This window comes from Microcaecilia unicolor, chromosome 11 (genome assembly GCF_901765095.1).
Source record: "Microcaecilia unicolor chromosome 11, aMicUni1.1, whole genome shotgun sequence".
NCBI classification, from domain to species: domain Eukaryota; kingdom Metazoa; phylum Chordata; class Amphibia; order Gymnophiona; family Siphonopidae; genus Microcaecilia; species Microcaecilia unicolor.
In genome coordinates this window covers 204,381,448-204,397,998 of record NC_044041.1, presented here as the reverse complement: position 1 = coordinate 204,397,998, position 16,551 = coordinate 204,381,448, and the positions used below count along the sequence as shown (strand labels likewise).

The following is a 16,551-nucleotide window of genomic DNA, read 5'->3' as shown; positions in this document are numbered from 1 at the left end:
TACATACATCAAAAGAATGTATTTCACTCACACAGAGGGCCTGAAATGATCCCTCACCTAGAAGTAATGTGATTAGTCAGTAAGAGAGGTTCCTTTGTTTATTTATGGGGGGGATCATCCTGTAATTTGGTATTTCTTTCCGTTTTGACGACCAGCTTTGCCGAGTCACCCTGCATGTTTCCTTTAAGCCCGTTAAACTCGTGCACAGGGATAGGAGAAGAGCGACTGGCAGTTAATAACCAGTATCTGCATGTTCCTTTCCAGCTTCCTGGAGTAAAGCCATTGTATGTGTCTGTATGTTCTAATTACCTCATACAATGCAAGGTAAATCTCATTTGTTCAGTATACTGTACCGGGCTCAACCTTTCATCTGTGTGTGATCTGTGGCAGAAAGAAAGAGCAGATGAAAAATTGGACAGATGAACACATTGTTCGGGAAACAGGATTACGCCGTAGCTCTTTACTCAAAGCTGATCTGTGTCACCAGAGCACTTTCTCTTTATTGCACTAAATGGAAATATACCACCGTCCGTTAGCATGACAAAGCAGTAGCACTGGTCCTTAGAAACTATTCTCAGGTATGAGACAGTTGGCACAGAGCTTTCCTCTCGGAGACGCCAATCATCTTTCTACTGCAATCCCGGCCACCTTTCTGGGCAGACTGGAAGGATCATGCTGGTCTTTGTCTGCCATCATTTCCCACGGGGACAATTCCAGAACCGGATGCCTCATTTAGAAACCCCGAGGCCATGCAGAAAGGGGACCAGGTTTAGTTGTAGGGTACTGGCGGAGCCACGGTTACACCAACGGTAGAGTTGGTGTTAAGTGTGGGATCCTAAATATAGCAAGAACTCGGAGTCCCGCTCACGTCTACACCGGCTTGCATGCCATTAGAAAACAGCTCTTAGGCACCCAGCTGGCACTCTTGCGGGTAAGTGGGTACATATTTGCATATGTGCTAATACTCTATACTTTTACATGCAAAGGGGGTGCCTGTATTAGAGAATTACCTTTTCTCTTGCTATGTTACTGTGTAGAATGGACCTGGTAATACCTGAGCTGGCATTCCACTCTAATTTATTTCATTTTTCTCTCTTTAAAGATAAGTCCGTACAACCATCAACAAGTAGCACAGCAGCTCCTGAGGTCTCCGTACCCCACGCTGATGGGTTATATACCGCTCGTTCAGCCTAATTATTCATTCCAGCAGTGGAACACCCCGAAAAGCTCCGGCAACGCACGGGATCCTCCTCCGATGGCAGGTGATGGACTGCAGTATCTGTTTCCAAACCTATATGGGTATGTTACCACTGGCCTAGAGTACAGTGCAGTGCCACCTGCTGGCTCATGGTGGAGATCCCACCGCTGGGTCACAAAAATTAAGACAGGCCTTAGGACACTTTGGACATCACTTTTGAAGCACCTACCCACGGAAATAGTAGATTGCATGAACAGCCAATCTTCTCCACCTTGGGGTGACTAGAACGTAGAAATGAAGGGGGTGTGGTTTGGAGTGGCTGGAATAGTATACACGTATTTCCCATTTCACAAATCGGCCTGCACATCTCTGTTAATACATTTCTGTGCTGGCTTTTCCACCTGCTCTGAGCTACTCACAAGGCCCAGATATCTGATCATTTGGACCTGCTGTTTCCACCAGTAATTCAGGGAGAAATTGCAGTAACCTGTGTGGTATCTACCACCACCTGAAAAATTCAGTACAAAAGGTTCTTTTGCTCAGCCCTTTAAATCAGCTCCCCTTGAACGCGCAGCATGTAAGAATGTAAACGGGCTGTGTCGGCATTAGTGCACAGCAGCCGCTAGCGCAGCTTAGTAAACCGGGGGGGGGGGGGGTAAATGTTGTTTAATAGTAATATGTAAGTATGATGACTACAAGTATATAAAATGTCTCATTGAAATTCAAACAGTTGCTGAGAAAATGGCAAAAAAACTCTAGGGAGTAACTTTTTTTTTTTTTGCATTACCCTGTACACACGTAAATGCTGCTGTTCACACATGTAACATCCTGAGCAATGCCAATCCTTTTTGGCACGTGCAAGTTTCTTAGACGGATGTTACCAAGAGGCTGGAAGACTATAAAGTGGAGCTTCCCAAATGGGGGCCACAAACTGGGTGGCTTCTCCATAGGACCATCATTATTCTGCACCTCCAGGGGTCACACAATTTCATTTGATAAATACTGCTATAGAGAAAGGGATCTTTCCCTGTAACACAGGTACCTTTTAAGCTAGCCCTGGGTACTGAGGCCAATCAAGAAAAATGAATAAAGCTAGAGATGAAACACCCTGCATCAGTGGCGTAGCTACAGGGGACCTTGGGGGGCCTGGGTCCCCTGGTTTGGCTGGTGGAGATCCCCCAACCCTCACCAGCTGAAGCCTTTCTCCAGCGCTGTTCTCTGAATTTCCTGCCCGACACTGAATATTTAGATATAAAAAGTCCACAGCAGCCAGTGTTAAAAAAAATCTGCCCACCACAGACTGAATATTGGCACAAAATGTCCCTCTGATAGGTACCATCTAGAGGGAATGGTACAACCTTTCTGATCAGGGCAGCATGGAAAGGACAGAGACTTAGTTCCGAGGTCAAAAAATGTTCCTTGAAAGGATCTCTCTGTTTATACCGAGTCCATAAACAAGTCAGTGGTAGGAAGTATTTAGGCATCCACACCAGGAAAATGGTTGTGTTTAGCTCAGATGAGCAGCTTCCAGCCATCAAATGTAATTAATGACTGAGGCATTAATTGATCTCACAAGCGCAACTTTAAAAAGTGGTTGATTGTAGTGGTGAGAACTGATAGGGCTCCATTGGTTCTACAGCTTCTGTCTCATGCTGTGGATGAGATGATGGGGGATGATAAACTCTGAAGGAGTCAATTTAAGAATATAAGAATTGCCAGACTGGTACAGACCGAAGGTCCAATGAAGCCCAGCATCCTATTTCCAACAGTGGCCAATCCAAGTCACAAGTACTTGGCAAAATCCCAAAACAGTAAAACAGATTTTATGCTGCGTATCCTAGAAATAAGCAGTGGATTTTCCCAAGACCATCTTAATAATGGCTTATTGACTTTTCTTTTAGGAAATTATCCAAACTTTTTTTTAAAACCCTGCTAAGCTAATTGCTTTTACAAATCCCAGAGTTTAAATTACACATTAAGTGAAGAAATATTTTCTCTGACTTGTTTTAAATCTACTACTCAGTAGCTTCATTGGGTGCCCCCTAGTCCTTGTATTTTTGGAGCGAGTCGAGAATTTTACCTGCAAAGGAGACCTGCAGAATGAAGAGAGAGAGGGAAACTCAAGCCCAATCTCTTTCTCAAATGGTCTTAGAAGTGCAACATTTCCATTTGAGCTTCGCATGTGCTGCTGCCAGTATTAATCCCGATCTTCTGGTGCACCTTTATTTCAGGTTTCACAGCTGATGGAGTCGACTGGGGATAACTAGAGATGACCCCATTCTCAACAAGGCACTAAGAAAAAAAGACGCCCAATACCTTCTTGCAAAGTGGCATCAGCAAACGATGAGAACGAAGACCATTATTACCTCCCAGAAGACTGTGGATTCATTCTTTAGTGCCAGCCAGTTTTCTTGATAAATTGACAGTTCCGATTAAATAATCATACCCTCATTGTCTGCTCAGCGCATCACTTTATTATAAGCCTAATACAATGAGAAAATGAAGCTAAGTTTGGTAAATTCATTCTTTTATGATGTCTATTATTTTTCTAATAGAACCTGAGAGCATTTTTGCCTTTTGTCTAGTTAATGTTTGCCATGTTTTTGTTTTTAAGCACAGAATAAATGAATATCGTTCTGATTGTTGGACACTGTTCTTTATGGCAGTTTAAAAATACTTCTTGCTATTCTAATTTTAAATCTCTAATGACACTGATGGTGTAACACAGAGTTGCTGTTTTTTTACCTCTCACAGTTCTATCTTATTTTTATTGCAAGATTAAGGAGCCCGTTTTACTGAACAGTATTAAGCTCTTACCTATATTGCGCAATTCAACTGGTTAACAAGCCAATCAGCGCAATTATCAGCACTAATTGTAACATAGTAACGTAAGAGGGGCATAATCGAACGGGGGCGCCCATCTCTAAGGGCGGCCCCGTAAAGGGGCGTCCCCGACCGTATTATCGAAACAAGATGGACGTCCATCTTTCGTTTCGATAATACGGTTGGGGACGGCCAAATCTCAACATTTGGGTCGCCCTTAGAGATGGCCAACCTTGGTTTTCACCGATAATGGAACCTAAGGACGTCCATCTCAAAAACAGCCAAATCCAAGCCCTTTGGTCGTGGGAGGAGCCAGCATTTGTAGTGCACTGGTCCCCCTCACATGCCAGGACACCAACCGGGCACTTCAGAAATTGCTCCCAGGTGCATAGCTCCATTACCTTGGGTGCTGAGCCCCCCAACCCCCCCCCCCCCCAACAGGTTCGCCTGCCTGAAGTACACTGCACCCACTACAACTGCTCCAGGGAGCTGTATAGTGCTGCAATGGCATTTGAGGCTGGCAGAAACGTATTTTTAACCTGTTTTTTTATGGTGGGAGGGGGTTAGTGACCACTGGGGGAATAAGGGGATGTCATCCCCGACTGCGTCCGGTGGTCATCTGCTCAGTTCGGGCATCTTTAAACGGCTTGGTTATGAAAAAAAAATGGACCAAGTAAAGTCGACCAAGTGCTCGTCAGGGACACCCTTCTTTTTTCCATTATTGGCCGAGGACGCCCATCTCCTAAACATACCCCAGTCCCGCCTTCGCTACCCTGCTGACACGCCACCATGAACTTTGGTCATTCCCGCGACGGAAAGCCGTCGATAGTGTCAAAAAATCGGCTTTCCATTATGCCGATTTGGGCGGCCTTGCGAGAAGGGTGCTCATCTCCCAATTTGTGTCAAAAGATGGGCGCCCTTCTCTTTCGAAAATAAGCTGGATAGTAACATAGTAGATGATGGCAGAAAAAGAGCTGCAGGGTCCATCCAGTCTGCCCAACAAGATAAACTCATATGTGCTACTTTTTGTGTATACCTTACCTTGATTTGTTTCTGCCATTTTCAGGGCACAGACCGTAGAAGTCTTGTCCAGCACTAGCCCTGCCTCCCACCAATGGCTCTGCCACCCAATCTTGGCTAAGCTTCTGAGGATCCATTCCTTCTGAACAGGATTCCTTCATGTTTATCCCACGCATTTTTGAATTCCGTTACCGTTTAATTGGCACTAATTAGAATTTGTGCACACTACTCGCTAAGCGTATCCTATAAAGCAGTCCACGTAAATTCTACCACGTGGAGCTCAAAAGTGGGTGTGGCCATGGGAGGAGCATGGGTGGGTCACGGGCGTTCCTAAAATTTACACAGTGTTACAGAATAACCCATTCTACCAATGTGATGCTCAAGTGATGCCCTATTAAAAAAAAAGAATAACCCATTCTGTGCTAGATTCTATATATCAGGGGCGTAGCTACGTGGGGCCATGGGGGCCTGGGCCCCTGTAGATTTAGCCCTGGACGCCCCTGCCGATGACCCTCTCGCCCCCTCCTGCCGCCAACCCGCTGTCGCCGTCTGCTACCTTTGCTGGTGGGGGGACCCCAACCCCCACCAGCCGAGGTCCTCTTCTTCCTTCTTTTTGTTTCCGAGTCTGACGTCCTGCACGAACAGACTCAGAAACAGAACGAAGGAAGAAGAGGACCTCGGCAGGTGGGGATTGGGGTCCCCCACCAGCAAAGGCAGACGATGGTGGGGGAGGGTTGGCGGCGGGAGGGGGGTTCAAAGTTGGTGGTGGTGGCGGGGGGGTTGGCGGCGCCGAGGGGGGGCTAAAATGTGCCCTCTCACCTCAGGCTCTGGACCCCCCCTCCCGCCGAAGTCTGGCTACGCCCCTGCTATATATCACGCTTAAAAAAAATATCAGCATCGAAAAATGCTTAAGCGTGTTGTATAAAGTACGCCTTAATTTAGGTGTACTTTATAGAATAAGCCTAAATATCTGTATGGTTTATAAAATACACCAAGTGCCTGTCGACATGAATAAAGTTAGTCATGGATATTTACGCCACATTTTACTTAGTATAAATCTGGGCGCCTAAATTATACACAGAGCAGGCGTATTCTATAACAGCGCACATAGATTTTAGAAATGCCCATGACCCGTCCGTTCCACGCTTATGTCCACACCCCCTTTTCAACTACGCAGCTTAGAGTTTAGACGCATCACTTTATAGAATACGCTTAGACAGTTGTGTGTGTAAATTCCAATTATTGTCAATTAGTGTGAATAATTGCTTCTTTATTGGCAATTATCAGCGCTGATTGGCTTGTTAGCTAATTTGCATGTGCAACTTAAGTTGCCCTACATAGAATCCAAAGTTAGGCTTGGGTATTTACTCCAGCCTAAATTGTAGTCGAGTTTAGGCACAGTTTATAGAATATGTGTAAGTGCGTTTTCCATCTGCTCTGATTTTTTTCAGCAGCAGATATAGAATCTGGACCTTAATGGGTTGCTGGTAAACGCTAACAGGCTCCCACGGAACACATTAGAGCATTGGGTGGTAACTTGCATTTTTGAAAAATGTTTTTGGGAGGGGCGGAGAGTGGGCATTCTCAGGTTATCCAGCTAGACCGTTAACTGCATAGCGCAGACACTTCACACCCCCTAAATAGGACAAGGTAGGTGCAACTGTATGAATTTGTCGCAGGTACCACAATGTTAATGGGAATATTAACACAGATCTTGCAAATTTAAAAGAAAAGACCTTACAGAGGTGCCGTTTTAAATCTGGGCTTAGCGTGGGGAAAAGTCCCACATTAAAAACCCAGATTTGGCCACTTTTTAATAAAAGGGTCCCTTAAAAACAAGTGCTAGGTAATAAATACAATATTCAGAACTTAGAATTTTCACCATTTGATGAAGATAATTATAACATAAGAGAAACAGCACGAATCCCAAGTGAGGATAGTATGAACGATAATATTCTGAAACAAAAAAGTGATGAGAGCCAGGGTTAAACATATGGCAACCCAGGGTAGAAATTTGGGAAGGATCCCAAAACCCACTGGCAGGCTGCATTTCCTTCAGCTTTAAGACCAAAAATAACGAGGAAGTGAGACCCTGCTTTATTGCCTCACTAGTAAATAAGGCCGGTTTCTGACACAAATTAAACAGTTGCTAGTAAGGTTTTCCTCGGAGTGTGAATGTTTGAGAGAGTGTGTGTGAGATTGTAAGCTCTTTTGAGCAGGGACTATCTCTCTTCATGTTTGACTGTACAGCACTGCGTACGTTTGGTAGCGCTTTAGAAATGTTGAGTAGTAGTAGAGTGACTGTATGAGAGAGAGAGCGTGAATGTGCAAGTGTGTGTCTGTGAAATAGAGAGTGTGTGTGATTCTCCTCTCTCCCCTGGCCCCCCCTCCAGCACCCAGCAATTCTCGTCTCCCCTGCCCCCCCTCCAGTCATCCAGCGCTTCTCCTGTCTCCCCTCCAGCCACCCAGCAAAGTTGGAGGCGAGTTCATTCCCTCAGTCCTGCCTTCTGATTACCCGCCCTCGACGTCATCACGTTTTGACGCGAGGGCAGGGCAGAGAGAGAGAGAGGTTACACACTTACGAGCCCTTCACTGAAGCGACAGAGTCAGCTTCAGAACGTTGGAGGTGCTTTTTATTATAGAAGATAACGCCCCGGCCCTGCTCAGGACCAGCTGCAGAGGATCAAATAAAGCAACCTAAAAAAAAAAAAAAAAGTCTGACCTGGCAGAAAATCATCACTGCTAATTCCAAAGGACATTCAGGCACTCAAGAGACATTTCCTCCCAGGCACCTGATAGGAAACTAGGGTGTTTCCCACTGTAATAAATTAACATGATGGGATTAAGAAATCACACACCCTGAATTCATTTCCCCTCTTCCCTAGCAAACGATGGTGGCAAACTATGAATTAGAACCATATTCAATTTCACTTTGCACAAAAGTGTTCATTAAATACCAGTTATATAATGAAAATCATCACTCTGTGAAGCTTAAGTATAGGCTAAGAGCGCACTGCAAAATTACTGATTATCTTTTATATCTGTGTATGACCAATACACATTAACACTGTGCATGCAGTCAGGAAGGAACAGCAAATCAGCCTCTCTTGTCCGTGCTGTTTTTCTACATTCCTACGGATTATGATTTGGATGTGAATTACAGGCCAATTTCTGCATTAACAATTGACGGCATGTGACGTGTGCTGACTTGCAGCAGCCTACTGTCGAGATGCTGTTTCTAGGGCTTGTGAATATAAAGACTGGAAGTGTCTGGACCATTTGTAGACAAGGAAAAGCAAAGCTGAAGATGGCTGTAAGGGCTTCTTCTGCTGCCAGTAAAATTAGATGAGTTCTGTTTCTTCCTTTATTCGGGATCTTCGCCCTCCTTTTGCCAATTATGCACAATGGACAATAGGAAAGCACAGCATCATCTGAACACAGGCCATGTGCATTTAGGAATTCCTGGGTTCTACTCTCATGGGTTGGATATGGCAGGTAGCACGGTGGACTGTAATTGAACTTCAGGGATTTCTTTCACTATCAAAGTGCTAAAGGCTGCAGGGTGATGAAGTGAGGTGAAGCCTATAGTGAAGTGAAGCTATATTGGCTAATTGGAAAGCACTCAAGGTTGGAGCTGAACATAGCTTGATTCTTTACACTCCTAAGCATTTTGGGCCAGGCTTCCTGAGACTGGAGAATGGGAGGGAGACAGAAAGAAGAGAGATGGAAAGGGAAATGGGACTTGATATACCGGCTTTCTGAGGTTTTTTGCAACTACATTGAAAGTGGTTTACATATATTCAGGTACTTATTTTGTACCAGGGGCAACGAAGGGTTAAGTGACTTGCCCAGAGTCACAAGGAGCTGCAGTGGGAATTTAACTCAGATCCCCAGGATCAAAGTCCACTACACTAACCACTAGGCTACTCCTCCACTCCTGGACCAGACAGTATGGGTGTAATTATATAAAGAGGAAACCAATAGCTAGGTGCTATGTGTAATATACGTGCGCACGCATGTGTAAATCCCAACAAGCTGTGTGCATACATTTGATAGTGTGTTGTTTGCGGATAGGTGTACAAGTGGATGGAGTCTGGGAGGATTGTGGGTAGGATTCACACGCTCCTAACTTATTGACCATAAGAAGATAAGTATTGCCATACTGGGACAGACCAAAAGTCCATCAAGCCCAGTATCCTGTTTCCAGCAGTGGCCAATCCAGGTCACAAGTACCTGGCAAGATAAAACAGATTTTATGCAGCTTTTCCTAGAATATGCAGTGGATTTTCCCAAGTCCGTCTTAATAATGGCTTATGGACTTTTCTTTTAGGAAATTATTCAAACCTTTTTTTAAACCCTGCTAAGCTAACTGCTTTTTACCACTTTCTCTGGTAACAAACTGCAGAGTTTAATTACTCGTTGAGTGAAGAAATATTTTCTCCAATTCATTTTAAATTTTCTTCTTAGTAGCTTCTTTGCGTGCCCCCTAGTCCCAGCGAGTCATATCTACCTGTTCCATTCAGTATTTTATAGATCTCTATTATAAGTTATGCTCATGTTGTCTGAATCACAGAACAAGCACTTACACCAGCTCTATGGCTTACGTAAGTGCTTGTGCTTAGCCATATATACCAGTCTAGAAAAGAAAGTGGGTACCACCCTTTCCTCTATCAAATAGGCTCCACCCAAGGGCCCTCTAGATGCCTCGTTATAGAATTCCCTCTCTGTGTGAAAATGGCACCACACCGTGGTTAGAAACGTAGAGAAAGTGAACTCAGCAAGTGAAATTTATCAGATTTCATGCCTGGTGTGAAAACAAAAATGTGGAAACAAAATACATACCTTTTAGTTCTGTTTTCGTGTATCGCCTTTTGAAGTTGGGCCAGGACACGGAAGGATTTATTTATTTATTACATTTGTATCCCACATTTTCCCACCTATTTGCAGGCTCAATGTGGCTTACAAATACCTGTTATGGCATCGCCATTCCAGGGTAACAGATACAATTGGTCTTACAACAAGATCAAGGATGCGAAAAAAGATCTAGAAGATAAACCTTTTCAGTTAACACTTCAAGCTATTGGTCTTCTACGCGCTCTTTCTGAACATTACTTACATCCTGGAGTTTATTTAGAAAATGCTCATCTTCCCTTCAATGATCTTTAAAATGCAATCCCTGGTCCTCAGCCATCTGGATTACTGCAACTCACTATACGCAGGCTGCAAAGAGCAAATACTGAGGAAACTTCAAACAGCCCAGAACACAGCAGCCAGGCTCATCTTCGGAAAACCAAGATATGAAAGGGCAAAACCACTTCGAGAGAAATTACATTGGCTTCCACTTAAGGAACGCGTTACTTTTAAAGTTTGCACATTAGTCCATAAGATCATTTACGGCGAAGCCCCAGCGTACATGTCTGATTTAATAGACCTACCACCCAGAAACGCTAAAAGATCATCCCGGACACACCTCAACCTCCACTTCCCCACTTGCAAGGGCCCGAAATACAAGACGCTACACGCGTCAACCTTTTCCCACACGAGCACGCAGTCTTGGAATACACTACCGTGCAACCTAAGAATGATTAACGAACAAGCTTCCTTCCGTAAACTACTGAAGACTCACCTGTTTGAAAAAACTTACGGAAAGAGCCAAAACACAGAGTCCATACTCACTGTTCATCAATGCAACATACATCCACTTCTGATCCCTCATCCCGTAATCCAGTCAATCATACATTTATTCACGGAACTATGTACACCATATGTCTTTGTGTCTAACACTGCCCTTTTAGCTTCCCATTGTCTCCTTCCAATGTTTCTATGTTGATGTCCCATTGTTATATTCCTAATGATACTCGAATGTCTCGCATAACTCTGTACAATGTAATCCATAACCAAGTTGTAACAAATGTATTTCCATTATTCATATCTTATTGTAAGCCACACTGAGCCCGCAAAAAGGTGGGAAAATGTGGGATACAAATGCAATAAATAAATAAATAAATATACAAATGCACACAATTTATTTATGCTTACAAACGAAGGGATCCTTTTACTAAGGTGCGCTGAAAAAGGCTTCCAGTAGTGTAGGCGCGAGTTTTGGACGGGCGCCAGTCCATTTTTCAGCACGCCTTTAAAAAATATTTGCTGTAAATGGCCATGCGGCAAGATGGAAATTGCTGCATCTCCATTTTGGGTCTGAGACCTTACCGCCAGCCATTGACCTAGCAGTAAAGTCTCAGACGGTAACCGGGTGGTAATGACCTACGCACGCCAAATGCCACTTCGTGCGCCAGAAAACAACAAATATTTTTTGGATGTAACACGAATGTAATATAGTAGATGACGGCAGAAGAAGACCTGCACGGTCCATCCAGTCTGCCCAACAAGATAAACTCATATGTGCTACTTTTTGTGTATACCCTACTTTGATTTGTACCTGTCCTCTTCAGGGCACAGACCGTAGAAGTCTTGCCCAGCACTAGCCCCGCCTCCCAATCTCAGCTAAGCTTCTGAGGATCCATTCCTTCTGAACATGATTCCTTTATGTTTATCCCACGCATACTTGAATTCCCCTACCGTTTTCATCTCCACCACCTCCCGCGGGAGGGCATTCCAAGCACCCACTACTCCTCTCTCCGTGAAAAAAATACTTCCTGACATTTTTCTTGAGTCTGCCCCCCTTCAATCTCATTTCATGTCCTCTAGTTCTACCGCCTTCCCATCTCCGGAAAAGGTTCGTTTGCGGATTAACACCTTTCAAATATCTGAACGTATGTATCCTATCACCCCTGTTTCTCCTTTCCTCCGGGGTATACATGTTCAGGTCAGCAAGTCTCTCCTCATACGTCTTGTAACGCAAATCCCATACCATTCTTGTAGCTTTTCTTTGCACCGCTTCAATTCTTTTTACATCCTAAGCAAGATGCGCGCCAAAAATGAAATTACCGCAATGGCCACACAGTAGCCGTACAGTAACTCCATTTTGGCGTATGTGGGGCACGCATAGATGCTTATGCAGCTTAGTAAAAGGGCCCCTACCCAACAAAAAAGGAGCCTGCATAGGTAAAAGATAGGTCTTTCATTTTTTTAAAGAAATGGCTATGTAGCAAGTGAAGCACTTGCCGCATGGCCATTTTTTTGGGGGGGGGGGGGGGAGGAGCCCTTTGCGATGCACAACCTTTATTTTTAAAGCCATTTTCAACTCAGTTTGCATGAAAAAAAAAAACTCTTACCAGTTATTTGTATATGTCAGTTAGAGACCTTATGAAGTTTGCCATCTCTTCTTGGGTGCCGGCTAGCAATCCATCACTGTCATAAACAGATTGGACTTTGAGCGATATCTGTCTGACCCGTTGCCTTTCTCTGAGATTCACATAGATGAACCCAATCATTTACTGTCATCTCAAGAAATAATAATAAAAAAAAAAGGAACACAATACATAAGATGAAAAAAGAAAATCCAGTGATGGCAACTCCGAGTTCCTCTGAACCGTCTCTGCATTTTCACAGTTTAACTGCTTTGACCTGAATCAGGGCAACATGTTTTGCAAATATTGAATATCAAGTGCGTTAAACGAATAGCTTTTAAAAACACGGTTTAAGGCAGTTAGTACCAGCTCTCATATTAAATGATATTTTACGTGTAAAATAACAGAGCTGTACCGTTTCAGGAAACTTGTATGAATGGCATCACAGGGGATGTATCAAAAGCAATATGGAAAAATCATACTAAGACAGTATTACATCATTGAAGTTTATTTATTTGTTACATTTGTATCCCACCTTTTCCCCACTTATTAGTAGGCTCAAAGTGGCTTACATAGTTCCGGAGAGGTGGTTACAGACTCTGGTGTGAACAAATACAGTACAGGGATACTATTACAGTGACAAGTACAGTAAAGAAGTATCGGTAAATAGGTTGGGGTGATTCAGACAAAATGTTAGGGTGTGATCATGCGCCTGAAAGTTAAACCCTAAATTCATCATACATAGGCGAGGCTGGATCTGAGCCACCTGTAGGAAGGAGAATTTGCCACCATCCTACACAAATCTGCAGACTGTGATATATTTTAAAAGAACAACAAAAAAGAAATCACTATTTATTGTTACATTTGTACCCCGCGCTTTCCCACTCATGGCAGGCTCAATGCGGCTTACATATTGTATACAGGTACTTATTTGTACCTGGGGCAATGGAGGGTTAAGTGACTTGCCCAGAGTCTCACTAGCAACATTCCATGTAGAAGTCAGCCCTTGCAGATCACCAATGTGGCTGCACAGGCTTCTGCTTCTGTGAGTCTGACGTCCTGCACTTACGTGCAGGACGTCAGACTCACAGAAACAGAAGCCTGCGCAGCCTTCTACATGGAATGTTGCTAGTGGAATAGCAACATTCCATGTAGAATCTCCAATAGTAGCAACAGAACCTCAATAGTAGCAACATTCCATGTAGAATCTCCAATAGTAGCAACAGAATCTCAATAGTAGCAACATTCCATGTAGAATCTCCAATAGTATCTATTTTATTTTTGTTACATTTGTACCCTGCGCTTTCCCACTCATGGCAGGCTCAATGCGGCTTACATGGGGCAATGGAAGGTTAAGTGACTTGCCCAGAGTCACAAGGAGCTGCCTGTGCCTGAAGTGGGAATCAAACTCAGTTCCTCAGGACCAAAGTCCACCACCCTAACCACTAGGCCACTCCGGACAAAAAGCCCGGCTTTGGATGTCCATCTCTGTCCGGGTTAATAGATTATTGGCTTAATATTTAATAAGACTGCCAGCTGGATCCAGATTGTCAGGACAGGGTTGATCCAGACCTGGCTTTACCCCCACTGCATGCTGGGACTTGCAGTCTTGCTTTTCTTAGGGCATTCAGAACTACTAGTCCCTGCATGCAACATGGTAAACTCAAGACTAGATAAGCCCCGTCCTGCAAATCTGGCTCCAGAGACCTATGCAGTCATTCAGTGGGTGCTGTTCACTTTGGTCCTTTTTTCCTAAAATTACTGGGCTGTGAAATGGCTGACTTTTGGTAATTTGATTCATTTTAGGAGCTGGGTCCACATTTTAAAAAGACCACTTTCATCTGCATCCTGCCAAAAACAGCCAGCCAGCGACTAACTTCCACATGTGTATGGTAGCAGCGAGTTTTCCTGCTCTGGGCACTGTATTTCATAACAGGGACACAGGGCCGCTGAGAGACTGGGCCGGGCCCGGGGCCTCCCCCCATGAGGTCGCCGCTGCTGTTCCCCCACCCCCAGGCCGGGCCCGGCACTCTGCATTGAACTCACAGCACCTCACCTCCGAAGGCACAGCAAGCAGCGGCAGATCGCCTGCCTTCGGCCCTCCTTCCCTCCCTGTGTCCCGCCCTCGCAGAAGTTACGTCAGACGAGGTCGGGACACAGGGAGGGAAGGAGGGCTGAAGGCAGGCGATCTGCCGCTGCTTGCTGCGCCTTCGGAGGTGAGGTGCTGCGAGTTCAATGCAGGGGGCCCGGTGGCAGACAGTCAGATGATGGAGCTGCGAGCGGGTGGGTGGGACTGCGGCACTGGGCCCCCCGGGAGGTCCGGGCCCGGGGAATTTTGTCCCCCCTGTCCCCCTCTCTCGGCGGCCCTGCAGGGACACACATACTTCTCCTCTTTAAAATTGCTCGATATTTACTCACCTGTCTGATTAGCACATTCAGCTCCCCGGGACAAAGTTTGCAGCCCTGGAAAAGGCTCCCTCCTTCCAAATATGTTTACCAAATTTGCCTCATCTGCTGCCCACTTTCATACACAAGTCTCTGCCAGTGCCGTTTACAAACTTGCGGGCACGTGCTTGGATATTTCTTCATCCTCACCTGGCATTTTGTCTCCAGCATCGAATTCTAAGTCACCTTAATCCGTAACTCTTAACCTCTTCAACGAATCAGAACCCTTTGGACTGGCAAATGTTGGAACAAAAACTCTTTGTGAACTCTGAATCATTTAATTCCTGCCAAATTATTTGCAAGGATCCATCAGATGGGGAAGAGATCTACACTGCCTGAGCCTGGGGAGGAACTCATTAACTGTTCCAAAAAAAGGGGGGGAGGGAGGGTGGAAAGACAATTCTCTGTTAAATCAGTTCTAGATGTAAAGTGTTCAGTTTTATCTATTATAAGGTGCCAATTAAATGTGAGGCTTCCAGTAACAGTACACCACAATAACTTTGTGTGCAATTAGTACAAAATGGAAGTGAATTGTATACAGTAATTTGCAGTGGTAATACACTGCAGAGGAATCTCTGCCTCCCTTCATCATTGCAATGGGCTCTGGCTTGATTAGACTGGTTCTTCGAAGTGATAAGAATGAAATGGGCCACTTACAATGCAGGGGCGTAGCCAGACAACAGATTTTGGGTGGGCCTAGGCAAGACGTGGGTGGGCACTAAGTGTTCTCCACATCACCACCACCAAAAAAATATCTAAGCTGGCAGGAAAACCCTTCTTTCCACCTTGGCAGTCTGCAGAAGGCACGTGCTGAAAACTGAGCATGCGCAGGTTCCGGTATCTTTGAGAGTAGCGTTTTTTTTTTTTTTTTTTGCTATCATTAGGCGGAAGTCTTCAGCCGACGGAGCTTTGGATCCCCACTAGCTACCGCTAAGTGTGTGCTACTGTTGGGTGGGCCTGAGTCCTAAGTGGGTGTGCCCAGGCCCACCCAGGCCCACCTGTGGCTACGCCACAATGGAATGGTTTTTTAGTGATCTCGGGGGCTGCAATTGGCGGAAAGGAAAAACGCTCTAAAAATAGCACTCTGAAAATAATGCACAAACGTTATCCAAATCAACCTGCAGGACCAGTTCAGCATTGCAAGGGCTAGAAACCAATCCCGTGGCCTTCTCCTGGATGCAACCAGAGAATCTGCTCCACTGCAACAAGCTGTAGGACAATCTTGTAGGACATGGAACATACAGCTAACTGGTCTTTTTAATGGATCGGTTTTATTATAAAAAATGTGCTCCAAATTGGTACCGTCTTGATAACTTAAAAACAGATGCCCTTTTGCAGAAATACCTCTTAGTTATATCAGTGTGGTCTACTGTTGAATCCAGATATTTTTCCTCAGGATCTCATTGCATAACATGGGACCCTATACTAAAATAACTCATCATAACAGTTAGCCCACGTTGATAACGTCCCCCTTCCTCCAGCTCTTAAGTCGCCCAGTCAAACAAGTTAATTCGATTCATCTGACAAGATCTACCTCTGAACCTGTAATCTATTGGATTCCAGAAATTGGTTTACCAATAATTCTGCTAATTAATTCACCACTGGCCTGTAGTTCCCAAACTCTTCCTTACCTCTGGTTGTTTTGGGGAAGAGGTGGTTTATTAAATCCCGGATTAGCACTTTAACACCAGCCTTTCCTTCTCTTTTGGTTCAAAGAGGCAGTGAAGGGTCTGTAGGTTTTATAAGAAGAATCAATTCTGGGAAAAGTCACAGCTACTGTTTGGAGAAATGAGGACCTAGTAGACAGAAGTA

At 44.6% G+C, this 16,551-nt stretch overlaps 1 protein-coding gene across 1 annotated transcript in view; it reads left to right on the top strand.

Annotated features, from left to right (window-relative positions):
• C11H1orf94 (chromosome 11 C1orf94 homolog) overlaps window positions 1-16,551 on the top strand; it is an 84,278-nt gene that overhangs the window by 33,889 nt on the left and 33,838 nt on the right. The window contains exons 6-7 of the mRNA XM_030220010.1: window positions 1,103-1,299; window positions 9,615-9,645. Coding sequence (XP_030075870.1) covers window positions 1,103-1,299; window positions 9,615-9,645 — 228 coding nt within the window. The remainder of the gene's footprint in view (window positions 1-1,102; window positions 1,300-9,614; window positions 9,646-16,551) is intronic.